This window comes from Oncorhynchus nerka, linkage group LG28 (assembly GCF_034236695.1).
Source record: "Oncorhynchus nerka isolate Pitt River linkage group LG28, Oner_Uvic_2.0, whole genome shotgun sequence".
Classification (NCBI taxonomy): Eukaryota; Metazoa; Chordata; class Actinopteri; order Salmoniformes; family Salmonidae; genus Oncorhynchus; species Oncorhynchus nerka.
Genome location: NC_088423.1, coordinates 40,342,858 through 40,357,340, shown reverse-complemented (window position 1 = coordinate 40,357,340; position 14,483 = coordinate 40,342,858). Strand labels below are relative to the sequence as shown.

The 14,483-nt window shown below is 42.5% G+C and overlaps 1 protein-coding gene across 1 annotated transcript; it reads right to left on the bottom strand.

Moving 5' to 3' along the window:
* Positions 1–3,280: 3,280 nt before the first annotated feature.
* LOC115113225 (pleckstrin-like) lies at positions 3,281–14,229 on the bottom strand. Its single transcript, XM_029640624.1, has 9 exons — positions 14,103–14,229; positions 9,065–9,220; positions 8,780–8,961; positions 8,553–8,644; positions 8,239–8,423; positions 6,929–7,033; positions 6,118–6,201; positions 5,820–5,892; positions 3,281–4,063 (listed from the first exon to the last, which is right to left on the bottom strand). The coding sequence occupies exons 1-9, from the start codon at positions 14,142–14,144 to the stop codon at positions 3,924–3,926; spliced, it is 1,059 nt and encodes a 352-aa protein (XP_029496484.1). The 5' UTR covers positions 14,145–14,229; the 3' UTR covers positions 3,281–3,923.
* Between the last annotated feature and the right edge of the window lie 254 nt (positions 14,230–14,483).

The window sequence follows — 14,483 nt, the reverse complement described above, 5'->3', positions numbered from 1 at the left end:
AATAACCAACTCATCATCAAGCTTTGATGAGTTGAATCAGATGTGTAGTGCTAGGGTTAAAAACCTAAATGTGCACCCACACATTTGTAAGGAACTCTCCTCACCTCGTTGTCTAGGTTTTAATTGAAAGGAAAATCCAAAAACCCGCAGACACTCGGCCCTCCGTGGAATCAGTTTGACACCCCTGAGGTACATCCTAGCAGAGAGTTGTGAAATTAGAAAATGATCACATTTGAGAAGTGTGAAGTTACTATGTTAGAAAAGAGAGGGAAAATCCAGTTTCTGATTGTGGTAGACGTTGGTGTCTGCAAAGAAAAGCCAAGATAATGATTGTTACATAAGTATCTAGATCAGGGATGGGCAGCTCCAATCTACCGGGTCCTTTTGCCACAGCCCCAGCTAACACACCAATATTCAACTATTTGTGATCTTCAGAATACAATGAGTTTAATCAGCTGTGTTTGCTAGAGATCGGGAAAACTGTGACACCACTCCAGCTCCCGAGGATTGGAGTTATCAATCCCTGATCTAGAGTTGGAGTTGCGCATCTAGATTTAAACTTCAATTCACATTGATTCTTGTAATAAGGTGTTGTAGTCAAAGTGCCTTGAATCCCTAGTCTGCTGATGATCAACCGTTTCATATCATCTTATTTTCTGTTGAGGATTTGCATCTTAGATCAGAGAAAACTACACACCTCTATTTTTGACTTGAACTTTAAAGTGCCCTGAAGTTGAAAGGTTCAAGTGTGCATGTGTGGGATAGCATCCTTTGCTCCACTGTTTCATTTGATGTCTGGGTTTCTGTGAAGCTAGACACCCAGTAATGATTCCACACAGGAAGGTTCAAACAGGAAGCAGCTCTCTGGGGACAGGGTATTTTTATGTCTGAGTAATGGCTCCACATAATACATTTTTTTCAGTTAATGTCATGTTGGATATCAACGTGCTGCCCTGTGAGTCATTCGGATATGCCTGGTCTCTTTTCATAATTTCGGTTAGTGGTTCCCAAACATGATGTCGGGACCCCAATAGTGTCCGTTCCACTGACATTTAAATGGAGTCACCTTTGAAAATATATTATCATATTAAACAAATAATAACGTTTTTTTTTTTTTTTCAAATGGGTATAGAATATACATTTTAGTGTCAACTAAGGATTTTTTAAGTATTAGATTGTGTTGTATTGTCTGAGTTTGCTTGGTACTTATGGTAATAGGGTGCTCCTATGTCTACACTCTGTATGGTTTATACAGCACCTTCAAAAATATTTCAGGCCCCATGACTTTTTCCACATTTTTGTTGTGTTACACCCTGAATTTAAAATGATTACATTTAGATACCTCATAATGTCAAAGTGGAATTATGTTTTTATATCTAACTTTTTTATTCATACAAAATTAAAAGCTATAATGTCTTTAGTCAATAAGAGTTCAACCCCTTTGTTATGGCCTAAATACGTTCAGGAGTAAACATTTACTTAACAAGTCACATACTATAAGTTGCATGTTTTTTGAATACTATCTCATCTCTGTTCCCCATACACACAATTATCTGTAAGGTCTCTCAATTTCAAACACAGATTCAACATCAAAGACCAGGGAGGTTTTCCAATGACTCAAAGAATGGCACCTATTGGTTCATATATATGGGAAAAAAAGCAGATTTAGAATATCCCTTTGTGCGCGGTGAAGTTATTCATTATACCTTGGATGTTGTATCAATACACCCAGTCACTACAAAGTTACAGGCATACTTCCTAATTCAGTTTTCAGAGAGGAAGGAAACCGCTCAAGGATTTGATTATGAGTCGAATGAAACAGTTACAGAGTTGAATGGCTGTGATGGGAGAAAACTGAGGATGATTTCAATGACAGAGTGAAAATAATAATACAAATTTACAGAATATAAATATTCCAAAACATACATCTTGTATGCAACAAAGCACTAAAGTAATACTACAAAAAAAAGTTTGTGCCTAAATGCAAAGCCTTATGTTTGGGTTCAATCCAACACAGTAACTGCCGCCTTATTTCCAAGCATGATGGTGGCTGCATCATGGTATTGGTACAGTACCGGGAAAAAATAAATAGGATGGAGCTAAGCACAGGAAGACTCCTACAGGAAAACCTGCTTCACAACAGACACTCCTAGAGGAATTCACCTTTCAGCAGAACACAAGTCCAAATATACATAGGAGTTGCATACCAAGAAGATAGTGAATGTTTCTGAGTGGCCAATATACAGTTTTTACTAAAATCTGCTTAAAACTCTGCCTTCTAAAGTTCTAGAAAAATACATATCTCAGACTGGCCAATAAAAAGAAAAGATTAAGATGGGCAAAAGAACACAGACACTGGACAGAGGAACTCTGCCTAGAAGGCCAGAATCCTGGAGTCGCCTCTTCACTGTTGACGTTGAGACTAGAGGTCGACGATTAATACAAATGGCCAATTAATTAGGGCCGATTTCAAGTTTTCATAACAATTTGAAATTGGTATTTTTGGGCGCCGATTTCATTTTTTTTTAATACCTTTATTTAACTAGGCAAGTCAGTTTAAGAACACATTCTTAATTTCAATGACGGCCTAGAAACGGTGGGCTAACTGCCTTGTTCAGGGACAGAATGACAGATTTTCACCTTGTCAGCTCGGGCAATTCAATCTTGCAACCTTACAGTTAACTAGTCCAACGCAATAACGACCTGCCTCTCTCTCGTTGCACTCCATAAGGAGACTGCCTATTACGCGAATGCAGTAAGCAAAGGTAAGTTGCTAGCATTAAACTTATCTTATAAAAAACAATCAATCATAATCACTAGTTAACTACACATGGTTGATGATATTACTTGATATTATCTAGCGTGTTCTGCGTTGCATATAATCTGACTGAGCATACAAGCATACAAGTATCTAAGTATCTGACCCTTTGCTATGAGACTCGAAATTGAGCTCAGGTGCATCCTGTTTCTGTTGATCATCCGTGAAATGTTTCTTCAACTTGATTGGAGTGCATCTATCGACAATTAAATTGATTGGACATGATTTGGAAAGGCACAGTTTGATATGATATGTTTGCTATTCTGCTTTTCATGAAAGTTCTGAACCCTGCCTTTTATTGTATCCGGGAGGCAAAACATCTTTCAGGATGTCATAACGCCTGGTCAGAGTAGATTAACACGAGGAGAGTCAAAGATACATGTCAAATAGTAGGGGCACACAATTCTTGGTTGTTTGAACACTAATTATTTTGGACATTTACTTTTTGACAGAAACCAGAAGTTGGAGACAAAGAGTAGATATTTAATTGATACTTTTTGACAGACACTCGATTTAGAACACAGTGATATACAGTCAGTACATAGACCATGTGCATATCAAGTGAAATGGGATAAGAACATCATGAAAACCACAGAGTGACAAGGGTCCTCAATGGCAGGATATGATAAGTGTTAAGTGTGTTCAGATAAGTGTGTTCAGTCGTAGGAACTGTCTGCAATGGTGAGATTCTTCTAACACTCCTATTTCTTTCAGGCAGCTGGATGGAAAAGCAGAAGGCCACACCAGAAACCATTACAGAACTTCACACCTTTCTACACAAAACATTGTACCCTTCTTCACAGTCTGCCTGTATCTCATATCTAAAGGTGAGAGTGCACCCACACCATGGTGAATTATGAAAAGCATGTGAGGGTGCATATTATCTATATGTACAGGAAATGTGTAATCATTCAACATAATTACAATAAGAAACATACAACAGGTAAAAGCTGCATTTTGGATCAGACATTCATCCTTCAAATTCTAGGGCTAAATGATTTCAATTCAGATTCCTTCTGGCTCTGCAACAAGTATTTGTACATGCCAACCGTAATCCATATCCCTCAATGTAAGTTGTTCAAATTAGCTATGTGGCCTGTTGTGATTACTTTCCGGTTTTTGACACAGTGTGGATGGCTTTGATCCACTCCTTCCTCTCCTCGGGTGTAGTCGCTTGTAAGAAATAGTGTGTGTCGTCTGAAGTGATGATCTCAAAGAGATTCCCATCAACATCATACCTCTTGGCTGAACCAAGAAACAATGAAGAAGAAAAAAATGTCAAAAGAGTTTAAAGGGAATTGCTAACAGTAAACAGTACACTTCATAGTCCTAGGCCTAGATTCAATCAGATCAAGCATTAACCGGGATAGCAGACACCCGCATAGTGGATGTTTTGGCAGTGTCAGAGGTGGAACTGGGTTGGAGCAGTCAAATCTGTGAGCAGCTGCTCTTGTGATCATGGTCACGAAGCCACACCCACCCCATTCACGTAGTTCAGAATGAGAAAGTGTAGGCCATAATTACACTCAAATTTAAAAATCATGAAACAAAATATTGAGTATTTCTACAATCCTAATCAAGGTGTAGATTATATGTCACATTCTAGTGTTTCAAACTTGCTAACAAGGCTGCATGGGCAATGACATCTTTAGGTATAATGCCTGGAGCCACTTGTGGATTTGACAGCTCTAACTCAGTTCCACCTCTGACACCGCCAAAACAACCGCAATGATTCGAGCACTAAGTCACAGTGAGTACATTTACATGCATACAATATTGTGATTATTGTGGGAGATAGTCAGATTAATTTAATAGTTTGATTACAACGTTTACATGCCTTGCAAGAAGAACGATTTCCCTAATAAACATATTTATATGGACACATCTAAAAATAGGCTACCTTATGGCATTCTGATTAATGCAGAAAATCAAAATAATCAAAATAAATGTTCTACCACAGCGACCATTTTATTTTCGGGAAGCATATTTGATTTTGAGTTCGGACATATAAAGATTGTATACATAATTTTTTTGTATACAATCTACTGGAAAATCCAGGTGATCTTTTGCGATCTTCAGGTTTTTTTGGACACCAGTGGCTTCTTCCATGAACACCATTCTTGTTTAATGTTTTACATATCGTAGACTCGTCAACAGAGATGTTAGCATGTTCCAGAGATTTTTGTAAGACTTTAGCTGACACACTAGGATTCTTTTTAACCTCATTGAGCATTTTGTGCTGTGATCTTGCAGTAATCTTTGCAGGATGGCCACTCCTAGGGAGAGTAGCAGCAATGTTGAATTTTTTCCATTTATAGACAATTTGTCTTACCGTGAACTGATGATCATCAAGGCTTTTAGAGATCATTTGTAACCCTTTCCAGCTTTTTGAAAGTAAACTATTCTTAATCTTAGGTCTTCTGAGATCTATTTTGTTCGAGGCATGGTTCACATTATGCAATTCTTCTTGTGAGTGTTTTTTTTGTAGGGCAGGGCAGCTCTAACCAACATCTCCAATCTCGTCTCATTGATTGGACTCCAAGTTAGCTGAATCCCGACTCCAATTCACTTTTGGTGGTCATTAGCCTTGGGGTTCACATACTTTTCCCAACCTACACTGTGAATGTTTAAATGATGTATTCAATATAGACAAGAAAAATATAATAATTTGTGTGTTATTAGTTTAAGCACACTGTGTTTGACTATTGTCGTGACTTAGATGAATATCAGATTTGAAGTTACGACCAATTTATGCAGATTTCTTGTCACTGTACTAACAATTTGAAAGATTACAAAAAAAACAGGTGTTATTAATCGGCGTACACTTACTTCGATTTTGACCTTACGCTAATTAAGAAAAGCAGAGTATGGCGTTTACATGACTATTGCATAATCTGCCTGCTGCCATAATCAGTTTAATATCGAATTATTACTGTGCATGTAAATGAACTCAGTGTTGGATTTGGATTGGTGTAAATCCACCCCCCAGTAATTAACTCACCCTCAGGAACAAACTCCACTGCTGTGATCACAGACCCTCGCAGGTGGATAGACCCCAAAGGGTTCTCATCACCCTACAGAAAGAGAGGGTGGGGAAGGGGGAGAAAGAGGGATTGAGGGCAAAGAGAGAGAGAAAATAACAGATTAGCTAGAGAGACAAAGTCAGGATGGAGATGAATGAAAGACATTAGCCAAGAGCGAGGGAAAGATTGAGAAAGACACATTTTTATATTCTTGAAAAATTATATTGAAATTGAAAATAATTTTGTGTCATGTTCCACTCTGCTGTAATCCTGTACCTTGGTGGGGTCGTAATAGTGAATATAAGCAGGATCATCCCGGAGGATGAACTTCCGCACGTTCCAGTTTTTCCTCCGATGACCCTGGGGGAAAAGAGAGAGCATGAAAACAAACCCTCATGGATGGTACTATCAGTTGTGAAAACAGCACCGACCACAGATATGGTGCTGTGTATGGGGTACTTTACATCCTTTTTAAAGATTTATCACTTTACACAATTTCTGCCTGCAGATTACCCCCTTAAGTATGGAATAAAGCATAATTCAGGACATCCCAAAATATCAAATTTTCTATTTTACCAGGTAAATTGACTGAGAACACATTCTCATTTACAGCAACAACCTGGGGAATAGGTACAGAGGGGGATGAATGAGCCAATTGTAAACTGGGGATGATTAGGTGACTGTGATGGTATGAGAGACAGCTTGGGAATTTAGCCGGGACACTGGGGTTAACAGCCCTACTCTTACGATAAGTGCCATGGGATCTTTAATGACATCAGAGAGTCGGGACACCCGTTTAACATCCCATCTGAAAGACAGCATGGAAATGTCCCCAATCACTGCCCTGGCACATTGGGATATTTATTTTAGACCAGAGGAAAGAGTGCCTCCTGCTGGCCCTCCAAAACCACTTCCAGCAGCATGTGGTCTCCCATCCAGGCACTGACCAGGACCAACCCTGCTTAGCTTCAGAAGCAAGCTGGCAGTGGGATGCAGGGTGGTATGGTAATAATAATCACTATTGTAACTGGTAATAATCACAATTGTTTATCCCCTAGATATTCAATGAGTTTTTAGACAGTCTTACCTGTTTGAGTAAGCAGCCCTGTTTTATTATGTTACCCCTAAACTCCTCCTTCAAAATCACATCTTCATCACTGGAGTAGCCTTCACAGAAGAACCCACTGTCTGCCTGCAACACACCATACAAAGTCAATTCCCATTTGGATACAGTATTATCTCATAATTTAAAACTCACTTATAATACATTGTAGCTTTTTTCCTCTCATGAGGGAAGGAAGACCCAGAGTTACTTCTGCTTCAGAGGATAAGTTAATTAGACCAGCCTCAGAAATTGCAGCCCAAATATATGCTTCAGAGTTCAAGCAAAACACACATCTCAAAATCAACTGTTCAGTGGAGACTGCGTGAATCAGACTGCGTGAAACACTAAATGACAACAATAAGATGAAGAGACTTGCTTGGGCCAAGAAACACCAGCAATGGACATTAGACAGGTGGAAATCTGTCCTTTGGTCTGATGAGTCCAAATGTGAGATTTTTGGTTGCAACCGCCATGTCTTTGTGAGACGCAGAGTAAGTGAACGGATGTTCTCTGCATGTGTGGTTCCCACCGTGAAGCATGGAGGAGGAGGTGTGATGGTGTGGGGGTGCAGTGATTTATTTAGAATTCAAGGCACACTTAACCTCCATGGCTCCCACAGAATTCTGCAGCGATACACCATCCCATCTGGTTTGCGCTTAGTGGGACTATCATTTGTTTTCAACAGGACAATGACTCAGCACACCTCCAGGCTGTGTAAGGGCTATTTGACCAAGAAGGAGAGTGATGGAGTGCTGCATCAGATGACCTGGACTCCACAATCACCCGACCTCAACCCAATTGTGATGGTTTGGGATGAGTTGGAAAAGCAGCCAACAAGTGCTCAGCATGTGTGGGAACTCCTTCAAGACTGTTGGAAAATCATTCCAGGTGAAGCTGGTTGAGAGAAGGCCAACAGCGGGCACAGCTGTCATCAAGGGTAGCTACATTGAAGTATCTAAAATATATTTTGATTTGTTAAATGACTTTTTAAGTTACTACATGATTCCGTGTTATTTCATAGTTTTGATTTCTTCACTATTATTCTACAAAGTAGAAAATAGTTTAAAAAAACTTTTTAAAAACTTGAATGAGTAGGTGTGTACAAACTTTTGACTGGTACTATACGTACAGTACATATATGTTTCTAACATCAGAAGTGGTCAAACATATCTCAATCTGTGCGGTCTTCTAGCAAAGGACCACTATATCTCCATATCTTCTAGCATATATGGAATAATATATTGAGACTAACAGCTACATTACTAACAACAACAATCAACCCATCCACTCACAAAGTAATAGAGTGCATCTGGATCATCGAGGACGGCAGACTCTGCTCCTCCCTCGACTGCCTCTTTGGACAGGTCCCCTGCGGGCTGCAGGAAACCTTCGGTCAGGAGTCCTGTAGCCAACATCAGAGCCTCATGCCTGTTCCTGGCCTTGTCCTTAGAAATCAACCAGTCCACCACCGTACCACCTGAAGAGACATGCATAAAGAAGATAATCAAAAGTGGTATGATCTATCTCAATGAGACTCAATGACTCAAAACAAGTTAAAAGAAATCCACTGTCACCTAAGTCCTAATACATTTATGTGCTACTGTACCTGTGAAGCAGTGATTGTAGACTCTCTTCTCCTTCTCCAGCTTCAGCTCTTTGACACCATCCTCCTGGTCTCTCATTAGAATGTACAGCTCACTGAGAAAAGGCAGACAAGAAAGTAAACAAGACTTCGTAAGTTATCAAATGACTTAGTTCCAATTACCTGTACGTAGCTCCTGTAAGTGTAGTCATGGATTATAGGTAGTTTGTATGTCAGGTCATAGGATATACCTGAGGTTGATGGTATCAGGGAGGCGAATGGACCTCCTTGTGGACTTCCTGGTGAACTTTCTGTCCCCCTGCAGACAGGTGATGACTCTCTTGATGTCCTTCACCCAGGACTCTCTCTCCTCCAGGTGGGATGCCTGGAAGTAATGGTCCTGCTTCTTGGCCGTTCTCAGCTTAAAAACAAACTGCAAGAAAATGACAATGTTGCAGTACATGGGGGGGAGGGGCACTACAGTAATGATAGACACTTACACTCATATTTAATACTGAAAGGTGACGTGACCGTACCGTCCTCTTGCTGAAGTCCTGACAGGGGCTGGTCAGAACAGCTCCCTTCAGTGGGATCATTCCTTTAGGAGCGTTGTCTGTCTTTCTCTTGAAGAACTCCACCCCATCTTCAGACAACACCACCCACACCACCTTCCATGAGTTCAGCACTGTGCCCTGAAGAATAAAGGAGGAAATGTACATGTTGATATAATTTGTAATCACATTGTGATTGTGTAGTCATTGAGTTGAGCTGTTTCTGTTATTACACAAGTTAATCTGTCCCTATACCACAGACATTAGCGTAGCCTCTTCTCTAGCCTGTCAACTATGTGTCTGTCTATCCCTGTTCTCTCCTCTCTGCACAGACCATACAAACGCTCCACACCGCATGGCCGCGGCCACCCTAATCTGGTGGTCCCAGCGCGCACGACCCACGTGGAGTTCCAGGTCTCCGGTAGCCTCTGGAACTGCCGATCTGCGGCCAACAAGGCAGAGTTCATCTCAGCCTATGCCTCCCTCCAGTCCCTCGACTTCTTGGCACTGACGGAAACATGGATCACCACAGACAACACCGCTACTCCTACTGCTCTCTCTTCGTCCGCCCACGTGCTCTGCGAGAGCTTCTGGTCAGCGGGGTGGTGGCACCGGGATCCTCATCTCTCCCAAGTGGTCATTCTCTCTTTCTCCCCTTACCCATCTGTCTATCGCCTCCTTTGAATTCCATGCTGTCACAGTTACCAGCCCTTTCAAGCTTAACATCCTTATCATTTATCGCCCTCCAGGTTCCCTCGGAGAGTTCATCAATGAGCTTGATGCCTTGATAAGCTCCTTTCCTGAGGACGGCTCACCTCTCACAGTTCTGGGCGACTTTAACCTCCCTACGTCTACCTTTGACTCATTCCTCTCTGCCTCCTTCTTTCCACTCCTCTCCTCTTTTGACCTCACCCTCTCACCTTTCCCCCCTACTCACAAGGCAGGCAATACGCTCGACCTCATCTTTACTAGATGCTGTTCTTCCACTAACCTCATTGCAACTCCCCTCCAAGTCTCCGACCACTACCTTGTATCCTTTTCCCTCTCGCTCTCATCCAACACTTCCCACACTGCCCCTACTCGGTTGGTATCGCGCCGTCCCAACCTTCGCTCTCTCTCCCCCGCTACTCTCTCCTCTTCCATCCTATCATCTCTTCCCTCTGCTCAAACCTTCTCCAACCTATCTCCTGATTCTGCCTCCTCAACCCTCCTCTCCTCCCTTTCTGCATCCTTTGACTCTCTATGTCCCCTATCCTCCAGGCCGGCTCGGTCCTCCCCTCCCGCTCCGTGGCTCGACGACTCATTGCGAGCTCACAGAACAGGGCTCCGGGCAGCCGAGCGGAAATGGAGGAAAACCGCCTCCCTGCGGACCTGGCATCCTTTCTCTCCCTCCTCTCTACATTTTCCTCCTCTGTCTCTGCTGCTAAAGCCACTTTCTACCACTCTAAATTCCAAGCATCTGCCTCTAACCCTAGGAAGCTCTTTGCCACCTTCTCCTCCCTCTTGAATCCTCCCCCTCCTCCCTCTCTGCAGATGACTTCGTCAACCATTTTGAAAAGAAGGTTGACGACATCCGATCCTCGTTTGCTAAGTCAAACGACACCGCTGGTTCTGCTCACACTGCCCTACCCTGTGCTCTGACCTCTTTCTCCCCTCTCTCTCCAGATGACTTCTCGCGTCTTGTGACGGCCGGCCGTCCAACAACCTGCCCGCTTGACCCTATCCCCTCCTCTCTTCTCCAGACCATCTCCGGTGACCTTCTCCCTTACCTCACCTCGCTCATCAACTCCTCCCTGACCGCTGGCTACATCCCTCCCGTCTTCAAGAGAGCGAGAGTTGCACCCCTTCTGAAAAAACCTACACTCGATCCCTCCGATGTCAACAACTACAGACCAGTATCCCTTCTTTCTTTTCTCTCCAAAACTTGAACGTGCCGTCCTTGGCCAGCTCTCCCGCTATCTCTCTCAGAATGACCTTCTTGATCCAAATCAGTCAGGTTTCAAGACTAGTCATTCAACTGAGACTGCTCTTCTCTGTATCACGGAGGCACTCCGCACTGCTAAAGCTAACTCTCTCTCCTCTGCTCTCATCCTTCTAGACCTATCGGCTGCCTTCGATACTGTGAACCATCAGATCCTCCTCTCCACCCTCTCCGAGTTGGGCATCTCCGGCGCGGCCCATGCTTGGATTGCGTCCTACCTGACAGGTCGCTCCTACCAGGTGGCGTGGCGAGAATCTGTCTCCTCACCACGCGCTCTCACCACTGGTGTCCCCCAGGGCTCTGTTCTAGGCCCTCTCCTATTCTCGCTATACACCAAGTCACTTGGCTCTGTCATAACCTCACATGGTCTCTCCTATCATTGCTATGCAGACGACACACAATTAATCTTCTCTTTTCCCCCCTCTGATGACCAGGTGGCGAATCGCATCTCTGCATGTCTGGCAGACATATCAGTGTGGATGACGGATCACCACCTCAAGCTGAACCTCGGCAAGACGGAGCTGCTCTTCCTCCCGGGGAAGGACTGCCCGTTCCATGATCTCGCCATCACGGTTGACAACTGCATCGTGTCCTCCTCCCAGAGCGCTAAGAACCTTGGCGTGATCCTGGACAACACCCTGTCGTTCTCAACTAACATCAAGGCGGTGGCCCGTTCCTGTAGGTTCATGCTCTACAACATCCACAGAGTACGACCCTGCCTCACACAGGAAGTGGCGCAGGTCCTAATCCAGGCACTTGTCATCTCCCGTCTGGATTACTGCAACTCGCTGTTGGCTGGGCTCCCTGCCTGTGCCATCAAACCCCTACAACTCATCCAGAACGCCGCAGCCCGTCTGGTGTTCAACCTTCCCAAGTTCTCTCACGTCACCCCGCTCCTCCGCTCTCTCCACTGGCTTCCAGTTGAAGCTCGCATCCGCTACAAGACCATGGTGCTTGCCTACGGAGCTGTGAGGGGAACGGCACCTCAGTACCTCCAGGCTCTGATCAGGCCCTACACCCAAACAAGGGCACTGCGTTCATCCACCTCTGGCCTGCTCGCCTCCCTACCACTGAGGAAGTACAGTTCCGCTCAGCCCAGTCAAAACTGTTCGCTGCTCTGGCCCCCAATGGTGGAACAAACTCCCTCACGACGCCAGGACAGCGGAGTCAATCACCACCTTCCGGAGACACCTGAAACCCCACCTCTTTAAGGAATACCTAGGATAGGATAAAGTAATCCTTCTCACCCCCCTTAAAAGACCTAGATGCACTATTGTAAAGTGGCTGTTCCACTGGATGTCATAAGGTGAAAGCACCAATTTGTAAGTCGCTCTGGATAAGAGCGTCTGCTAAATGACTTAAATGTAAATGTAAATGTAATATTCCACAAACTCTCAACTCTGTTCCTCAAATTCAAATACATTGCAATTAGAAACATGTAGATTAAAGTAGATTACATTGTTAATAGACAGGTATAAGAGAAATATCATGTAAAGTGTTATCAAATCCATATCGGCTTGCCTGGATGCTGGGCATGAAATATATAGCTAACATGAATAATGTATTTTAGTATTTTAATGTTGCTTAATCAATCCTTACAAATAGAGAATATTCTCAAGAGCAAAAAATAAAAAGGTAATACAAAAAGGAAGCATACACATAGGAAATCATCAATCCAATACTCAATTTCGTGAAATGTTCTCTTTTCAGTTTCACTTATCTTTGTTAATGAAGGTTCACCATAGAGAGTTATGATGCAAAAGTATCACAGGCACTGCCTATACTTCTACTAATATGAACCAATGATACTGAACAACTGATAACAATTGGAGTGCATAAGAATAGCACAGGCAAAAGTTTATACGCAAAGAACAGTATAGTATGTGACATGACAGAATCATCTTCGACTCAATAGATTAAGTTATATAGATTATAGATTATGATTAATCCAGTGAGGTCATGGGTTATCCATCTTCATCTGACCCCAAACTAAGAGTCACGGGACCAATCATCTGAGTTAGTCATTTGTCAGGCCATGAGAAATACAGAGTGAAGACTATTTTCAGATAATAGGGTATGTGGGGGAAACAGTTGTTGCTATCTGCTCATGTCTCTCTCTAAATTGAGCTAAATTACAAAAAACAAAGCTGTAGGAAACTACACTACACACTGTACTATTCTTAGATCATGTGTAGTACTTATACTACAGACTGTACTATTCCTCGATCAATCATGTGTAGTACTTAGTTTAGAATGTTGTAGTATACTGTAGAATACTATAGTAAATACTACAGTGTTATCAACAAAAACAGTGTACTAAATATTACAAAAACCTCTGCAAAAACACTACAGTCCACAAAAACACTACATTTTTTTGCTATAGTAAATACTACAGTATGTACTTTGCATATATTCTGCCCATTCCCCTCCCCCATATCCCAATTTGTCCGTAAGTAAGAAACATACATGCCATGTATAAAGCATATGGTTATAGACAAGAGCAGAAGCACTGAATTCTCTGTTCAGAACCCAGTTTGCCCTACCTACAGGTTATGGCACATTTGCTCTCTCAGTATTTCTCCAGTAGGTTTCCTCAAGGAAAAAGCCCCACACATCTATGTTAAAGATAATAAAACAAAAATAGTCCGCAACAACACTACAGTGAATACTGTAGTCTTTCTACCATAGTACACACTATATAATGTTTTTCATGTGGGAAGCGATCAAGTCTCAGGGCAAATGCAAATAGTTCTAGAACTAATCTACTAACATCCAGTTTAATTTAGAGCAATTGACTGACAACTTAAGTAGGACATGTAAAAAGTCTAATATAGTGCCAGCTGACAATGTTACTAGCTCTTGTCAGTCTCTCCATTGATGGATCTTGTCCCTAACGTTCTCAAATGTGAGGTCATCTATTTTCTGATAACTAAGCCGTCCACAACACATCTACAGTATTACATTCTGGCCCAAGTTCAACACGAAGACCTATAGTAATCAAGTTTTATTTAAGACGAACATGTTTTCCTCTATCACCCTCACCTTTTTGACCAGGTATCCTTCTTTGATCTGTTTTGGCTCCATATCCTCTGGCTGCTGGTCTCCGTATCTGAGTGACTGATGCAGGAACACCCATCACCCTCACATACAACCTCCAGTATTGTGTGCTTCTGCTAGAGATAGGGGGAAGTTCATTGGGGTGTGTCACAATGCTGGTGGCTTGCATGGCTTCCCCTTCCTACTCAGTGGTAGTAAAAAAGGTTGGCCACGGCTCATTCTCTCTCTGTTTGGACTTGGTCAAAGAGAGGATGCCTGTGTAACTGTTTCATATTGAACCTTGGTTGTAGTCAGGGGTCGCTCCTTTCTGTTCCTTTTTAAACCTCTTAAATATATATATATTTTTTAATTTAGCTCAACATCAAA